Source organism: Humulus lupulus, chromosome 6 (genome assembly GCF_963169125.1).
Source record: "Humulus lupulus chromosome 6, drHumLupu1.1, whole genome shotgun sequence".
NCBI lineage: Eukaryota > Viridiplantae > Streptophyta > Magnoliopsida > Rosales > Cannabaceae > Humulus > Humulus lupulus.
Window position 1 is genome coordinate 10,061,242 of NC_084798.1, and position 17,097 is coordinate 10,078,338.

The 17,097-nt window shown below is 35.7% G+C and overlaps 1 protein-coding gene across 1 annotated transcript; it reads right to left on the reverse strand.

Annotated features, from left to right (window-relative positions):
- Positions 1 to 15,807: 15,807 nt before the first annotated feature.
- LOC133784680 (uncharacterized) lies at positions 15,808 to 16,890 on the reverse strand. Its single transcript, XM_062223967.1, has one exon. The coding sequence runs from the start codon at positions 16,888 to 16,890 to the stop codon at positions 15,808 to 15,810; it is 1,083 nt and encodes a 360-aa protein (XP_062079951.1).
- Positions 16,891 to 17,097: the final 207 nt, after the last annotated feature.

Here is a 17,097-nt window from a genome sequence, read left to right on the forward strand (position 1 = left end):
AACTTTAACCCAAGGATCCTGCACTAGCAATTAAAATCATTGAAGAGAAACCATTCGTTTGAGCAACTTTTATTTACACTTTAATTGTAAACATGTTTAATTTATTAAGTATGTTTGACAGTGGTTATTGTAATCCTAGTGATGACTAAGTGAATATAATGCATTTATATAGTAAATACAAGAGGTGCACAAGAAAGCAAGGTAATCCTAGTGATGACTAAGCTTCGACTCTGCTGTATGAACTTACTTATGTCAATACGATCTTCTGCTTTAGTGGCAGCTATGATTATGGCAGTGAAAACATTTGATAGCTACTGAATTTAAATTAGATTTTTTTTGTCGATAATAGATACTTGTGACAAACTTTGAATTCTTTAGTTTGGACTATTAGGAACTGGTGTAGTGCTATGAATGTATGGCCTGTCCTTATTGTTGAGACAAGCAATGCTTTTTATCTCCATGGATATACTGTCAGGGCTTTATACAAGGCATTCTAACATCATCTGAACAGGTGGGCTTTTTATTTCCCTTGTGCACACTATAAATGATTAAGGGAAAGATTGTAGTACTTTTAATACTACAAATTTTATCTATTAAGTGGTAGCTGCTAGATCTGTTATGGTTTTCTATGAATCTTTTAGTCTTACTCTAATTTTTAGCTCATTATAAGTGATGTATTCTCTTTTTCTATTTAACACTTCTATATATTTCAATAAAGTTCAGTTCAGTTCATTCATTCTCTATCCTCTCTGATTTTCTCATTCACTTTTTTACAATGTGCAGGTATATTGAGATAATTTCTTTGGAGCAATTCTTGACAACATTTGTAGTTGAGGCTTTTAGAATGGAAGAATGTATTTCAATAATTTTTGTATACATTTCTTGTTTTGTATTTAGTGATAAAGGAATCTGAATTGGGCATAAATTATGTTGTAATATGATTTTTTAAGCCTAGACTAGTAGACTAAATATTGTAATTACATTTGAGTAATTAATAAAAATCTATTTATGTTATCTTATTTGGCTTCAACTTTCATATTTGTTTTCCTAGTTTTGTGTAAGTAAAAAAAGATTATGTTTCTCTAAGCTAATATAACACATGTGTTATACTAAAGTGTAGTATAACACAAATAATGTGTTATACTAAAGTGTAATATAACACAAAAAATGTGTTATACTAAAGTGTAGTATAACACAAAAAAAATGTTATACTAAAGTGTAGTATAACACAAATTTATAAGTATTGAAATGTGTTATATAATCGACTATAAATAACATAATGAAACACTTATCTATTTATTAAAATAACACAGAAATTGTGTTATCGTTGACAGTATAATAACACATTTGTATAACAATGATAACGTGTTATGTAAAGTACCCTGACTTACGATAACAAAGTCGGTCTTAACACATCAAAAAGTGTTATGGTATGTTTTGATAACACATTTTCGGTGTTATTAAAAGCATTTTTTCTTGTAGTGAGTAATGATACATATACATAGACGCAGATTGTGTAGCAAGTGTTGATCACGATCTACGTAATCTCTCATGTACTTGTTATAATGATTGTAGACAGAAGTGTCTAAGTTGGACCAACCGGGTCTAGATGGGCTAATCGAGCCTGTAACGAGTCTTAGGTCAAATTATTGATCGGTCCCTCAAGGACCAGATTCGATTATGATTTGATGATGGCGACTGGTCTTCAGACTAGTGTTTTTTTTATCGTGTGGGTCGATAGGTTCCTCAAGAACCAAGATCGATCATGATCAAATGATGGCGACTAGTCTTCAGACGAGTCTCTTTTGTTGATCGTATGGGTCGATAGGTTCCTCAAGAACCATGATCGAACATGATCATATAATGGCGACTGGTCCTCAAAACAGTCTCTTTTGTTAATCGTATTGGTCGATAGGTTCCTCAAGAACCAGGATCGAACATGATCGGATAATTTGACGACAAGGTCCCAGGACCGGTCTCTCTGTGTTGATCGTATAGGTCGATAGGTTCCTCAAGATCCAGGATCGAGTATGATAAAATCATTTGGTAACAAGCTCCTAGGACCAATCTCTCTTTTTGGATCATATAGGTCGATAGGCTCCTCAAGAACCAAGATCGAACATGATCCATAATTTGGTGACAAGGTCCTAGGACCAGTCTTTATTTTTGGATCATATGGGTCGATAGGATCTCCAAGAAACAAGATCGAACATGATCCATAATGGCGACAGGTCCTCAGACCAGTCTCTTATTTGGATCTTATGGGTAGACAGGTCCCTCCAGAACCAAGATTGAACATGATCCATAATGGCGACAGGTCCTCGGAATAGTATTTTGTTTTGATCGTATGGGTCGATAGGCTCCTCAAGAACCCAGATCAAACATGATCCATAATGGAGACAGGTCCTCGGGCCAGTATCTTGTTTGGATCTTATGGGTCGATAGGTCCCTCAAGGAAATGGATCAAACATGATCCATATTGGTGACAGGTCCTCAGAACAGTCTCTTGTTTGGTTCGTATGGGTCGATAGGCTCCTCAAGAACCAAGATTGAACATGATCCATAATGGCGAAAGGTCCTCAGACCAGTCTCTTGTTTGGATCATACGTGTAAAGTCCTAGTTACTCCAAGACCATTACTGTGAGCTTTAAACTGTACTAAACTCGCTAATCGAGTCATTTGGTTATAAACGTGCATCTAGGTTTTATTAATAGGCTAAGGTGAAAAACTTAATCAAAAGGAAAAGATATATTTTATTTAAAACATAAAACTATTCATGGGCCCATAAAAGTGTTTACAGTTATTTACAGCTCAAAATGGTCATACAGTGTAAAAATTACAACCCGCCGACCTAAGCAGCAAAATATAGGGTTAACCCCTAGTTCCTCTGAGAAACGCCTTGACCGTGGTGGTCAAGCGACCGCATATGTACACATCGCCACCTAAGCTCTCCACTCAAGGCTGGGTGAGATTTTCTTTCCCTTTACCTACACCACATAGCACCCGTGATCCAAGGCTCAACAAGAAAACTCATTACTGCATGTATACATTATCAAATGATGATTATGATAATCATACTGGGCTTATAGCCCTAAACAGATAAGTGAATATCACTTCAAGATTCTAGTAACCATGTTGGGGCTTGTAGCCCTAATCAAATAATATCGATATTCTAATAATCATGTTGGGGCATGTAGCCTTAATAAGATGGTAACGAGATTCTAATAATCATGCTGAGGCGTGTAGCCCTAATCAGATAAGTGACTAATAAGTAAGTCACGACCTTAAACCAGATGAGTGACTATGGAGTCACGAACTTGAATCAGATAAGTGACTGGTGAGTAAGTCACGAACTTGGGCTCCGCTCCCATAGCCCTGTGACAATGCAGTCACTTGGGCCTTCTAGCCCCGACTCTAAGTAACTAGCCATTAGACTAGACAAGCGCTTTTGTTTTCATCAAACTTAAGGTCGGTCAAGCAGTTCATGCTTATGACGATAATGCCTATGTCAATTAGATCTAATCTTTTCAGCTTGCGTTAAACACGCTAATACCGTTCTTGACTCATAAGTCAATATCATATGACTAGTGCTCAGTACTACTGCCGAACTTGACTAATGAGTCACAACTTCACAATCAGTACTGACATCATTGCCAATTCCTGACTCATAGGTCAGCGCCATTCACAGATAAGCAAGATTGCTAAACATTTAATATGCAATCAATGTCCACATAGATAACACTCAACATGCCTCATTAATAACCATGCATGTCACATACTGGGTGCATTTTTCTTAGCTCTGGTTTGAGCGAAAAATAATAAAAGAACGAACCTAAAGAATGATCGATCCTTTGATCCCTTAGCAGTCACCCAGTCATAACCAAATATAACTTCCATCAATGAAAATCAACAATAAAAGGTTCTTAACTTCCATTAGTAGATTCGATCCCGAGCCTTAGGAATTGAAACACCGAGCCAAAAACCCTCAAAAGTGCCCAAAACAAGAATCTAGAAAAGAAGGGTAGCACTATAGAGCTACCCCCCTAGTGCCCTAGCGCTACAAGTAGTGCAGAATGCCCCTGGCAAGCGTTGTAGCGCTCATAGCTGGACGCTGTAGCACTACAACCAGGGTTTTCAACCCTGGTTTTTCCCTCCTTCAACTCCTCCATTTCCAACATTCAAAAAAAGCTTCCAAACCTCATTTAAACTCCCTAATGAATCCAAAAACCATACACACAAGTCCTAGGCATCATAACCCAAGCAACTCTTGCCAAAACTCCCATCAATCCTCAATATCCAATCTAGAAATTCAAGCTGAAATCCAATAGAAAACACAGAGCAAAACAATAGTTTTAATGGCTAGAAACTTACCTCAATCTCAATATAGAACCCTCTTCAATGGTGGAACACAACCCTAAGCCCTCAAGACTCACTTCCTTAACTTGGTTCCTCAAATTAAGCTAAAAAATTGTAATGACCCACTACTCTAGACTTTTTGGACCATTAACGAAACTATACATAAAACTTACATTTTTGCAAAAATACCATAATTTATCAGAAACTTGTAGAAACAAAGTTTACCTTCATAAAATAAGTAGGATATGGATACCCATTGTCTTTAAAACAAAAATAACTTAAAAACTAAAAAGAGTTACATAGAAAATGCGGAAAATACATTTAAAACCATAAAAACATAAACAAGACTACATCCTCGAATCGAATAACGCTCGGCCCCTTGACTCCATTCACCATCGATACACATCCTCCAAGCATCACGAATCTTTCCGCCTCTAAAGCTTATTTCCTGCACATAAACAGAAAGGAATGAGCCTAATGCCCAGCAAGGAAAAATCTAACACATAGTCATACACATCAATTTCATAATAACGTAAAGACATATCATAACACATAATTCACTTATTATAATGGCCATTATTACTTGGGGTCCCATAGACTAAACAAGCTTATGCCCATGAGATTAGTGGGGTCCTACCAGCTAAATAGGCATATGCCCACAATCTTTTTGGGGTCTTGTTAGTCAAATAGGGCATAAGCCCAAGCCTACAACAAACACATGCATAACAAATTCATAACACATTCATAACATATCATAACATAACACATAAGATAACATAAACATAAACATATAGATTCTAGTCTATTTTCCTTACCAAAGTTACCGGGATATAATGGACTGAGTTGGGACTTTTTGGAACACTCCTAAAACCATAAGAAAGAGTGAGTCTAAAGAAGAAAGGAGATGAAATGAAAGGGAGGGAAAGACTAAACCATTAAAAGTCACACTTACCAAACTTATGTGCTTCAAGAACTTAGATCCCCTAACCAAAATGAAGATTAAGGTTAGAGATTGAGTAGAAGACTATGAGGAAGAAAATAACATAAAACAGAAATGAACTAGAGTTTTGGTTACCTCAAAGACTTGAAAGACCAATCTACACCTCAACCGAAATACTATAGAACCTCACTTCCCAAAGTGTTTGATAAGCTTATGATGTTTAAGCTTATGCTTTTCCCAAACCAGGTGTTTACACTCTCACACTCACTTAACACTAGCAGCTTCTGAACTTAGAGCAAAAGGTGAATAATGGCTGGGTACTAGGTCCTATTTATAGAGTTTGGAGATGAAAAGATCTTGATTTTACTTGAATAAAAATAATGGCTTTTTAGGTGAAAATCATTTGAATAATCGTTCAGCAGAGGCTGAAGACTCGTTCAAAAGATGCTGGACTGTTGAAGGAGTTTGAATGGCTGAAAGGAAATGAATTCAAAAGAGTTTGAATTTATGCTGAAGGAGGCGATATATCGCCCCCTGTAGGCGATATATCGCCTGGGCCAGTATGCCCGAGGTGACCGTGCATCGTTTCCTGTTTTCCGTATCTACGTGCTGCGATATATCGCCCCCTATAGCTGCGATATATCGGCACACGCTGAATATTTAAACATGAAATTACACATTTTTAGCTAAGTTTGAATGGAGTAAACAGCCTTGACTAAGCCCTCAACGTACTCAAAGCTGCTGACTGACCCTATAACATTCAAACTTTACTCCTTATTAGATTTAATCCCCAAAAATACTTAATCCTTAATCACCATTCATAACATGTGTTTAAAATCCTATTGGTTGATGTCTAAACCTTATAATATAATAAATATAATCCTTAATATCAGTCACTTTAATCAAACCTTAGGTTATACTTAGTATTCTTAAACTATAGATTAAACTTAGAAAATCTATAAGTACTACTATGAGTGTCCAAATAATTCCCGGTCTGAACCAAAAATCCATAGTAACAAAGATAATGCTATAAATACTATTATACTATTATCTATCTTAGCTAAGTAAAGTTCTTGGACTCTACAAAAATCCAAAGAGAAAAGATGGAGAAATAGTGTACGGGAGAGAAGAAAACTCACTCTGTTTTTGCAAGGTTTCTACAACCTTCAATGGTTATATTTATCCTTAGGTTAAAAAGACCATGTTGCCCTTAAGGCTAATTAAAACCCTAAATAGCATCCAAGGGAAAAATCATCATTTCCCGCCTATCTCGTTAATCATAATTAACACCCCCAATTCTCATTATTTTCAATATTCTCAAATACCAATAAATCATATCCCATTACCCTTTAATTCCCGGCAATGTTCTAATCACCAAATCACCCTGAGACTCACCCCGAGCCCTGAATTCAACCCCGTTATGACAAAACTGCTAACTTGCACTCAAAGATCGTCTCATGCTGAATGGCTCAAAGAAATCCACATTATAATGTGGCCTCAACAATAGTTCACCAACATGCATGAAAATACACAATTATACCTTCAACGGGCCAAATTACCAAAATGCCCTCAGAATGAAATGTGGACCCACATGCATGCATTTAACATCATATAATAATATAATTCACATAAACATGCATATAATCATTTAATGGCATAATAAATCAATTATGGCCCTCCTAGCCTACCAATCCAACCATTAAACCTCATTAGAGATTTTTGGGCATTACATTATGGGTCGATAGGTCCCTTAAATTCCAGAATTGAACATGATCCGATGGGTTTGACAGGTCTAAAGTGACCACTCCCTCATTGAAAGAAATTTGAAGAATTAAGTGAAACTTAAGAAATTAAATTTATTCATTCATTGAAGCACAATGGCTGTTACATAGATAACTAAAAAATAATACATTTGCCTCCTGCTCAACTATGGTTCTTTCCGCCAAGTATTCGACTGGAACAAGATTCAACGTTTCCGCGTCTTTGGCACTGGCAAGCTTGGCTAAGGCATTAGCATTGGCATTCTTCTCCCTTGGGACTTTTGTAATCGAGTATCACTTGAAGTGTACCAACAAGTCCTTCACCTTGTTTAGGTATTGCACCATCCTAAGGCTCTTGGCTTGATACTCCCCCAGTACCTGGTACACTACTAGTTAGGAATCACTGAATATCTCCAGGGATTGTGCATGCACATCCCGAGATAAGTGTAACCCTACTAGCAATGCCTCTTATCCAGTCTCGTTTTTTGAAACATGGAATCCAAATCTGAGAGTGGAGTGGATTCGATGTTTCTGTGGAGTGATCACTATGATTCCTGCTCATGTGTTGTGTTCATTGGATGCTCCATCAACATATAGCTTCCATACAGGAGTATCTCCTTCCTTCTCGGTATCTCCATTCTCTGATTGGTAGGAAGGGTCTTCAAGGTTGGAGCCTTCGGCTATGAAGTACACCAATGCTTGTCCTTTTATCGCCATCCTCAGATTATAAGTGATATCAAACTATCCTAACTCCACCGCCCATTTGAGTAACCGTCCCCCAGGCCTTTGGCTTCTTAAGCACTTGTCGTAACGGTTGATTGGTTAGGACTTAGATCGAGTGAGCTTGGAAGTATGGACGCTGCTTCCGAGAGGAGATTACTAAATAGTAGGCTAGCTTTTCAAGATGGGGATACCTAGACTCTGTACCTACTAGCCTTTTACTGATATAGTGCGCAGGGTGTTGTACCCTGTTCTTTTCTTTCACCAAAGCAGTGATGATTACATGCTTGGTGATTTCCAAATAGATGAATAACACTTCACCGTCTATTGGCTTTGCTAGGACGGGAGGTTGAGCAAGATGTTCCTTCAAGACTTGGAAAACTTTCTCGCATTCCTCAGTCCATTGGATCTTCTTGCTGCCCCTAAGTAAGTTAAAAAGGGGACTCACTTGTCCGTAGACTTAGATATGAACCTACTGAGGGCAACTACTCTCCCTGTTAAGCTTTGCACTTCTTTGATTGTGGTAGGTGACTTCATGTCGATCAATTCTTTGATCTTCTTGGGGTTATCCTCGATTCCACGTAAATTGACTATGTATCCGAGAAACTTACCAGAACCAAATCCAAATGAGCACTTGAGAGGATTTAACTTCATGCGATACTTTCTAAGTATTGCAAAGCATTCCTCCAAGTCTTGAACATGCCCTCCAGCTTCTTTGTACTTGACCAACATGTCATCGACATATACCTCCATATTTTTTCTGATCAACTCTCGAAACATGTCATTCACTAAACGATGGTAGCTGGCTCCCGTGTTCTTCAAGTTGAATGACATTACCTTATAACAGTACAATCCCTTGTTTATCCGGAAGCTGGTATGTTCCTCATCGGGAGGGTGCATACTTATCTTATTATACCCTGAATATACATCCATGAAAGAGAGTATTTCATGACATGTAGTTTCATCGACCAGTTTACCTATTCTGGGTAGTGGGAAGCAGTCTATAGGGCAGGCCTTGTTAAAATATGTGAATTCCACGCATGTCCTCCACTCCCCGTTTGGTTTTGCGACCAGCACAGGGTTTGGTACCCAGTCTGGGTAGTAGGCCTCCCTTTGGTTACCCTGTATGCATTCTTGCCCTGCGCATGTGGGGAACTTCACACTACTACAAAAAAAGCTAAAAAAATTTTAAAGACTCGCGGGGCGCGAATCCTCTATTTGAGAGCCTTAAAACTGAGGTTTTTTAGGACTTGCGTTGCGAATCCTAAAAGAATGTTTTAAAGTGATGCATAATTTTTGGCCGAAGCTCACGCCGGAGCTTCAATGATGACAACGGCGGCGCCACCCCAGCGACGGTGGTTGAGGAATCAACCCTTGGGTTTTGAAGTAGAGGTCGAAGGGGACTCAAAAATGGTGGTGGTGAGACTCACCACCCATTGTGGCGGTCGGAATAAGGCCCTCGGGTTTCCACGACATTGGCGAGCACCTCCGGCGACATTTCAGACCAATATACATAGCCTTAAATTGTTTTTTAAATTCTCTAGAAAATTGATCCTAGGACGAGATCGAATGTCTTTGAAACTTCTCAAACCAATTTTTTGGTTGTCCTGTAAGAGTGGCTGGAAACAGCATACATCTGAGCTCGTAGCCAACATTGTTGGCTTGCATGATGGTGTTTAAAGTACTCAGATGACTATATGGGTCTGAGTTTCCATCAAATGGTGCTACATGGGGTATTCTAAATCCTTGGGGAAATGGAGTGTTAGAAATATGTGGGGAAAAAGGCTCGAGCTCCTCATCAGAATCTTCAGCCTTATCCCTGTTCCGCTCGTCTTGCAGGAGCCTGAATGCTCTTTTTAACTGATCAATCCTTTCTTGGACCAGATCCACTAGGGGTCGAGCCTAGAATTGAGGGGGCTGGTTATCATTAATAACAACTCCAGCTCCCTGTCTTGGTACAGGGCTATATGTTGGCTTCTTATGACCATTCAGATGGTCTCGCAAATCAGGGTTCGGGGGATTATCTTGCCCTCAGTTATGGTTTAGATGATCCTGCAGATCATGGTGATTCCCTCGATTCCCCGTATGCCTTGGCTCATTAATATAAATGCTTACGGACCGAGTGTAGTCAGAGCTTCCGTTTGCATAACTTGTAGCCCTCTCTGGATGTGTGGCTCGATGATTATGAGGTGGGTCCCCTGCTGGCCTCCTTGTTCTAGCAGTTTGTGATCTTGACATTTGGCTTCCCAAAGGTTGAGGAGCTCTGTGATCTCGGGTAGCCTCCCTTTCGTTCCCCTGTCCAGGCCTAGCTTGTCGGTTTCCATATTGACTTCCGCTGCGAGATGGCCTCTGTGCTGCAGGTCGTGGGTCCTCTCGGACTGGCGATGGGTGCCTTATGGGTGATGGTGGATGCCTTATGGGTGATCGCTGTCTCCCATTGTCGGGCCTGGATGGCCCAGTGTTTTCCCAGACAGGCTCCGGGTTGTTTCTGGCAGCATCAGGATTTGGGTTCTGAGCCACCGGAGGGCTCGGTTATTACCCGTTCTTGTTGGTAATTTTGCAATTAGGTTGACGGTGGCCTCAGCCCAAGTATTTCTCCAAGGCCTTGGCTGATTCGGCTGCGATGCTTGTTCCGCCCTCCTGGCTGCCGTGCTCCCACGTGGGCGTCCTCTAGGTCTCCGGGGAGATGCCTGGGCATCAGGAGCCTGTCTGGCTAATTCTTCATTGCGTTTTGTCGCCTTTGCCAACTATTTGTGCAGTTGGCAATTTTCAAGTTCCACGACAGGGATGTACCTCCCGGGATTGTAATACAGATCCTAATCAGGCCTGGGTGCTGGCAGCCCCCGAGAATTAGACGAATCACTCCTCTTTTCAGGGTCCAAATCCACCATGGGCTGCTTTCACGGTCGTCGAGGATAGTCCTCGGTATGAGGAGTCTACTCCTTAGGTATCTGCGGCAATGGTCGCCCACAAGTACGGGGGTTGTTTGTAGCAGCCATTGATGATTCAAGAGATTTTCTGATTAAACAGGCTCACATCTTGTTTAATGGCTTTCAATGAAAGCACCAAACTGTTGATGTTGTTTTTCGTCAACTTATAAATGAAGAGCAATTAAACAAAATACCAGAAGAAACAAATAATAAAAGACACGATTGTTTACGTGGTTCAGGAGTTAAAATCGGCCTAGTCCACGAGTCGATGTTATTCAACTATGGAAATTTTCTCAAAGCTTTTTGGAAGCAATTTAACAAAGTATTCCCCAACACCAATTTCTCCATCCCTTACAAATGAATATCTTCAATCTGTTTATAGATTGGTTTACAAAATATCTCCCCTCATATTTCGGGGAGTTATTATTCGAATCACAAAATTAATACAATTAAATGCATATAATTATATAATACGCGTATAAACCCCATGATATTCGGGATTTAACAACAGATTACTACCAATCCCTTAAATATAGGGATTCTTAAATAGTACCTATGTTCACACTTGGCTATCGACTTCAAATAATCGAATGCCTCCGAGATCGACCAACCACCACGAACTCGCTACCTTGGTTTGACTCGGTCTTAACAAGAGACTTTGTCGAGGTCATCCCTTCCCGAGCTTGAACTGTCTTGTCTGATGATAAAAAATGAACCAGGAGATTTATACAAGTGTTAAATCCTTGTTATTGTAGCTTCGAGCTCAACTTGTAAACTTGGAAGAGCTTCGAGACCACGTAGTTCCGAGCTCACCAATTTGGACGTCGTCGCTTAGATACTCAGCCAGAATGTTCTTGATTTTCTCATTAATGATGATTATATGTCGAATTTGTTTATTTCGAGCTTACACCTTACGAACCTAACTTTCGAGACCGAAAATTCCATTCTCGAAATTTGGGTGTAACAACAAACTACCGTTAAATATAGGAATATTCTCTTAAATATAAGAATATTCCGTTAAAGTTAACATTAAAAAAATAAAAAACCGTTAAAACCAAGAATTTTTATTATCTACACACTTATTATATAGAAGAGATGTTTAATATGATATTATTTTAATAAGTGAGTTTAAGTTTAATTAAATTTTATTTAATTTATAAAACGTATGATTTTATTATTTTTAAATAATTATCAATGTAAAATATCTCAAAAATATAATATTTTAATTAATTTATTTATTTATTTATTATTTTTAAATAATTATTATTGTAAAATATCTAAAAAATATACTATTTTAATTTGTTTAATTATTAATTATTTTAAAATAATTATTATTGTAAAATGTCTCAAAAATATCATATTCTAATTCTTTTAATTATTTATTTTATTTTATTTAAGTTTAAGTATTTACAAACTACCGTTAAATATAAGAATATTCTCTTAAATATAAGAATTTTTTGTTAAAGTTAACATTAAAAAAATAAAAAATCGTTAAAACCAAGAATTTTCGTTATTTACACACTTATTATATAGAAGAGATGTTTAATGTGATATTATTATAATAAGTGAGTTTAAGTTTAATTAAATTTTATTTAAGTTATAAAATGTATGATTTTATTATTTTTAATTAATTATCAATGTAAAATATCTCAAAAATATCATATTTTAATTTGTTTAAAGATTTATTATTTTAGAATAATTATTATTGTAAAATATCTAAAAAATATACTATTTTAATTTGTTTAATTATTTATTATTTTTATATAATTATTATTGTAAAATATCTCAAAATTATCATATTTTAATTTTTTTAATTATTTATTTTATTTTATTTAAGTTTAAGTGTTTACAACTGTTAAATATAAGAATATTTTGTAAAATTAACATTAAAAAAAATAAAAAACCATTAAAACCAATCATTTTTTATATCTAGACACATATTATATAGAAGATATATATATATATACCGAAAATTAAGATTAAATATGTGTAGTAATTTACATTTAAAAAAATACTGTTAATTACTTTTGTCGACTATTAAATATAAAAAAAAATACAAACTTATTTGGAAATCAATATATGTATTTTAAATTCATTCTTAATTTGTATCTCATATTTATATTATTCGCTTTCTAAATTTTTTATATATAACTTATTAATTTAAAATTCTTTAATTCTTATTTTCTTATTACACATCTTCTTTTGCTAAAACTAAATAAAATAAACTGCTTCATAATATTAAAAATATTTTAATACTTCAATGTTACAGGTATAAATATGTATAAAATATTAGAATATTTATGTAAATATTAAAAATAATATACAAAGAAAAAATAAAAGAATTTATTGAATTAATTTAAGTATAAATTTGAAATTATACTTACCAACTTTCAAGTGATTTTAATTATGAATCTACTAGTTGATTTGCATTCAAAAGCTCATATTATTATTGGTGGATTCTATCAACAGGAAAATGCAGAGATACAAACTGAGCACCAATTAAATTAGCATCAAGGAATATAACTAAACAATTCTATAGTTAGTTAATACCAATATAAATAATATGTACTTGTCACAATCATATATATACATAACTACTCAATTTTTTTTTTTTGAACAAGAATCATCGTATTGTTCAAAAACAAATCATGTACACTTAGTTCTTTTCTACCCCTATGTTACTTACATTCCACATCTAACTTTACAATTTCTGATACTCAAAATTTAATTAATTAAAGATTTCTATTAATTTTTTTCATGGAAATATTATTATCTTTTTTTTTTGTCAATTACACATGATATATTTTCACAAATACTAAACTAAACTGCACTCTTAACTATACAAACTCATTAATTTGGCTGAAGAATATTGCTTTTTACATTACAAAATCTTCATAATAGTGGTCTTAACAAAAACAAAAACAAAAAAAAATCCTCATATAAGTTGAAAACAAATTACACCTCAGACAAAAAAACTAAAAATTAAAGATATTTTAAATAGAAACTATAAAACATATTAATACTCCATGTTTTTTTAAGGCAAATTATTATGACTTTATACAATACCTTGTATTTAGATTTTTTTTGGGTTTATATATATATATGACTATATGAGCCCCTATATACACACTGGAATTAAAAAAAATCAAAGTTCTTAATCACTTACCTATTCGGCCTTCTCTCTCTCTTTTTTTTTTTTGGGTCCTTTTTTTTTTATATCCTTATTCGTCCATTAATTATTTCTTTTTATAAATTAGCTCTCACTTACCTTTTTCACCCTAATGTCAAGTCTATCTTCTTGTATGTCCTTTATGGAAACGTATTAGGCAAAATACATAATATTTTGAATTTTTTCAATCCAATTCAACGCCCTCTCAAATTGTATGTGCTATATATAAATATATATATTCAATCAACGAATGGAGATAACACATGATATTAAAAATTTTACGAAAAAATAATAATTACAAAAGAATAAATAATTTTTTTTTGGATATATAATAAAAATTTATGTGACTTTTTTTATTTAGCCACGTATATCATCATTGTCATGCAAATATTTATTATTTGAGCTCTAGGTATAGGCGAGAGAGGCCCACAAAATTATATTAAAAAATATATATTTTGTATATAACACTTTTATTAAAATTATCCTATTTTACATAGGGCTCCTCAAAGACCAACACTACTTATTGTACTATAATTAGCCATATTAATTTTTAATTCAACCACACATAAAATGTTATTTGGTGTGATATTGTCCACTTTAAGGGTGCCTTTTAGGGTTTACTGATATAATTTATATGATTTACGTTCTTAAAGACATCCTACAAATTTTCGAAAATAAAGAAAAGAATAATTAATTAAAAAGAAATAAAAAAAATCGACCGAAAAGGTAACAAAGAAGTCTAACTATAAATTAGATTCTCGATCAATGATTCTTTAGCGCCGTAATTTGTAGTTTGATCACAAGACTTCCACTTTAAGAGACCAAATCAACGATTCCTAATTTTAAACACAATCTTACTAGATTTCGGGAGACAAATGAAGAGTAGTTGAAAGAGTGATATTGAAAATGTAGATCGCAAAAGGTAACAAAGAAGTTTAACTAAGTTAGCATTTTTAGCGATTAATTATATTCCGCTCTGTAATTTGATAAAGACTTCCATTTGTAGAGCAATTTAAGTACTAATTGAGTCGAGACACGCGCTTTTCGCGCGTGTTTTATTTGAATGTCATTTGCAATAAATATAACTAATTAATATACATAGTAGAAACTTATAATTATATTTATATATTAAGTGTATTATCTATATTTTAATGTAGTTACTCTTCAAATGATTTTCAATATCAAATTAATTAGTTTTTTTTAAGATTTTATCTTACTTGAACTTAACATTAGTTCAATGGCAGTATTATATTATAATCGCTAGTATAGTTTTGTACAATATGGACAATGGGCAGCTCGTGCTTCTCGGTGATAAGCCAAGAAATGACTTTTTATCTATTGGCTAAACAAATGACAACTCACAAAAAAAAAGGGGGGCAAAAAGTTTACCAAAATTCAACAATAAGATGATAAGGATCTAATCTAAAAATAAATATTTTCTAGGAATGATAAAATCTATATATATATATATATATATTAATTTATTTTATGAGTTTGATCATTATAAAGACCAACTCACATAATTTGCATCTCAAAGTTATTTTTCTTGTAGTGATTTATATATGATGATGAATTGATGATGGCCAAAGGTTTTAGCCAATGTTTTTTTGTTTATTTATGTCATAATTAAAAACTTTGTCCAATGAAAACAAGAAAGATTGTGCTGAATGAATAATATTTCCTCAGTAAAATGAAAACAAATACAATTCTATTACATTAACAATTTGGAAAATCAATCATATGATGATATCCCAAGTACAAACAAAGTTCATGATAAAAACTAAACAACAGATAACAGAGAACAGACGCTCCTTCAACATCTATGTTTGAGGGATTGATTAATGTAAGTACATTAATTTTATGGTCTACATAGATATTAAACAAAGCACAACATACAAACAAAAAATAAAAACAATAAAACCAATCAATTAATTAAAGTTTAAGAGACAAATCAAGCCCTGTGGAAGGAGCCGAACGATTATTATTATTATTATTATTAGTCTTTGGAGGCTCGTTGTTGCGCCGGATGAAGTCGACCCCGCCGGTACTCGCACGGTTGATTGGAACATTGGTAGCGGTGGCAGTGCTAGTGTTGCAACTGGAACCATTAAATTTGCTTATAGCTTCATTGAGTTCATCCAATCTTGAAGTAGCACCACTACTACCACCACCACCGCCACCACCACCACGGAACCTTCCCAAACCACCAACCCCACCATTACGAGACCCTAGTCCCTCAAAGTTCAGTCGCTGATCCATCGAGCGTTGTCCTGAGTTCCACATCGAAGGCTGCCTTGACCACGCGCCGATGGCCCCGCCTCCTTCCCCATCGTTGCCAAAATCGTTCCCAAATGATCGGTACCCGGCCCCGGCGGGGCCAGGCTGTGGGGCAGGCCATGGTGAGTATGGATTTGGCTTATGAATCATCGAATCCATCCGGACCCCAAGTGGGGATCTATTGTAAGATCCGTAGAAGGGGTAGGGGGTGGAAAAATTGGTTGAATATGGATAATAGGGCGAGTAGTGGTGGTGCCCACAAGGCCCAACGTCAATCCCTTGGCGTCGTTTGGCTAGGAGACGCTCATGTTTGTGTGCGTTCTGATGACCACCCAAGGCTTGAGAGGTGGTGAATTCTCTCTTGCAAAAGTTGCATGGGAAAACCTTGGCCGGTTGAGCCGCTTCATCTGCTTCGTCTGAGGGTTTCTCCTCTACTTGGTTGGGACGAAGATGGTGAAGAGGTGAAGGGACAGGGTTCGCAAGGTGAGAACTGAAGAGATTGAGTTCTCTCCTTGACCCACTGCCACTTCCACCAGACATAGCTGAGAACGATCTATCGTTTGACAGCTTCAGATCTAGCAGAAAATGAGATTGTTTCTCTGAATCTAATGCAATAACATTATTTTCAGTCATCTTCATCTTCATCTTTGACAGACTCTTGTTTTCGTCTCCGTTTGAGGCAGCGGCGATCATTCTTGAGACCTCAGAAGGATAAGCTTCGGCAGCAAATTGCTCCATGAATATGAACTAGTGAGGGAAAGAGGAGAGAGAGAGAGAGAGAGAACTCAATAGAAAATATAATAACAATATTGAGTTTGATGAACTTTTTGGTGAAGATTAATGGGACTCTAGGCATCTTTTTATGTAGTGTTAGGAGTTAATGCATTGTGTTCAAGTTTGGAAAGATATCCATTTTACAGTTTTCATTTGAATATATTTGCTAAT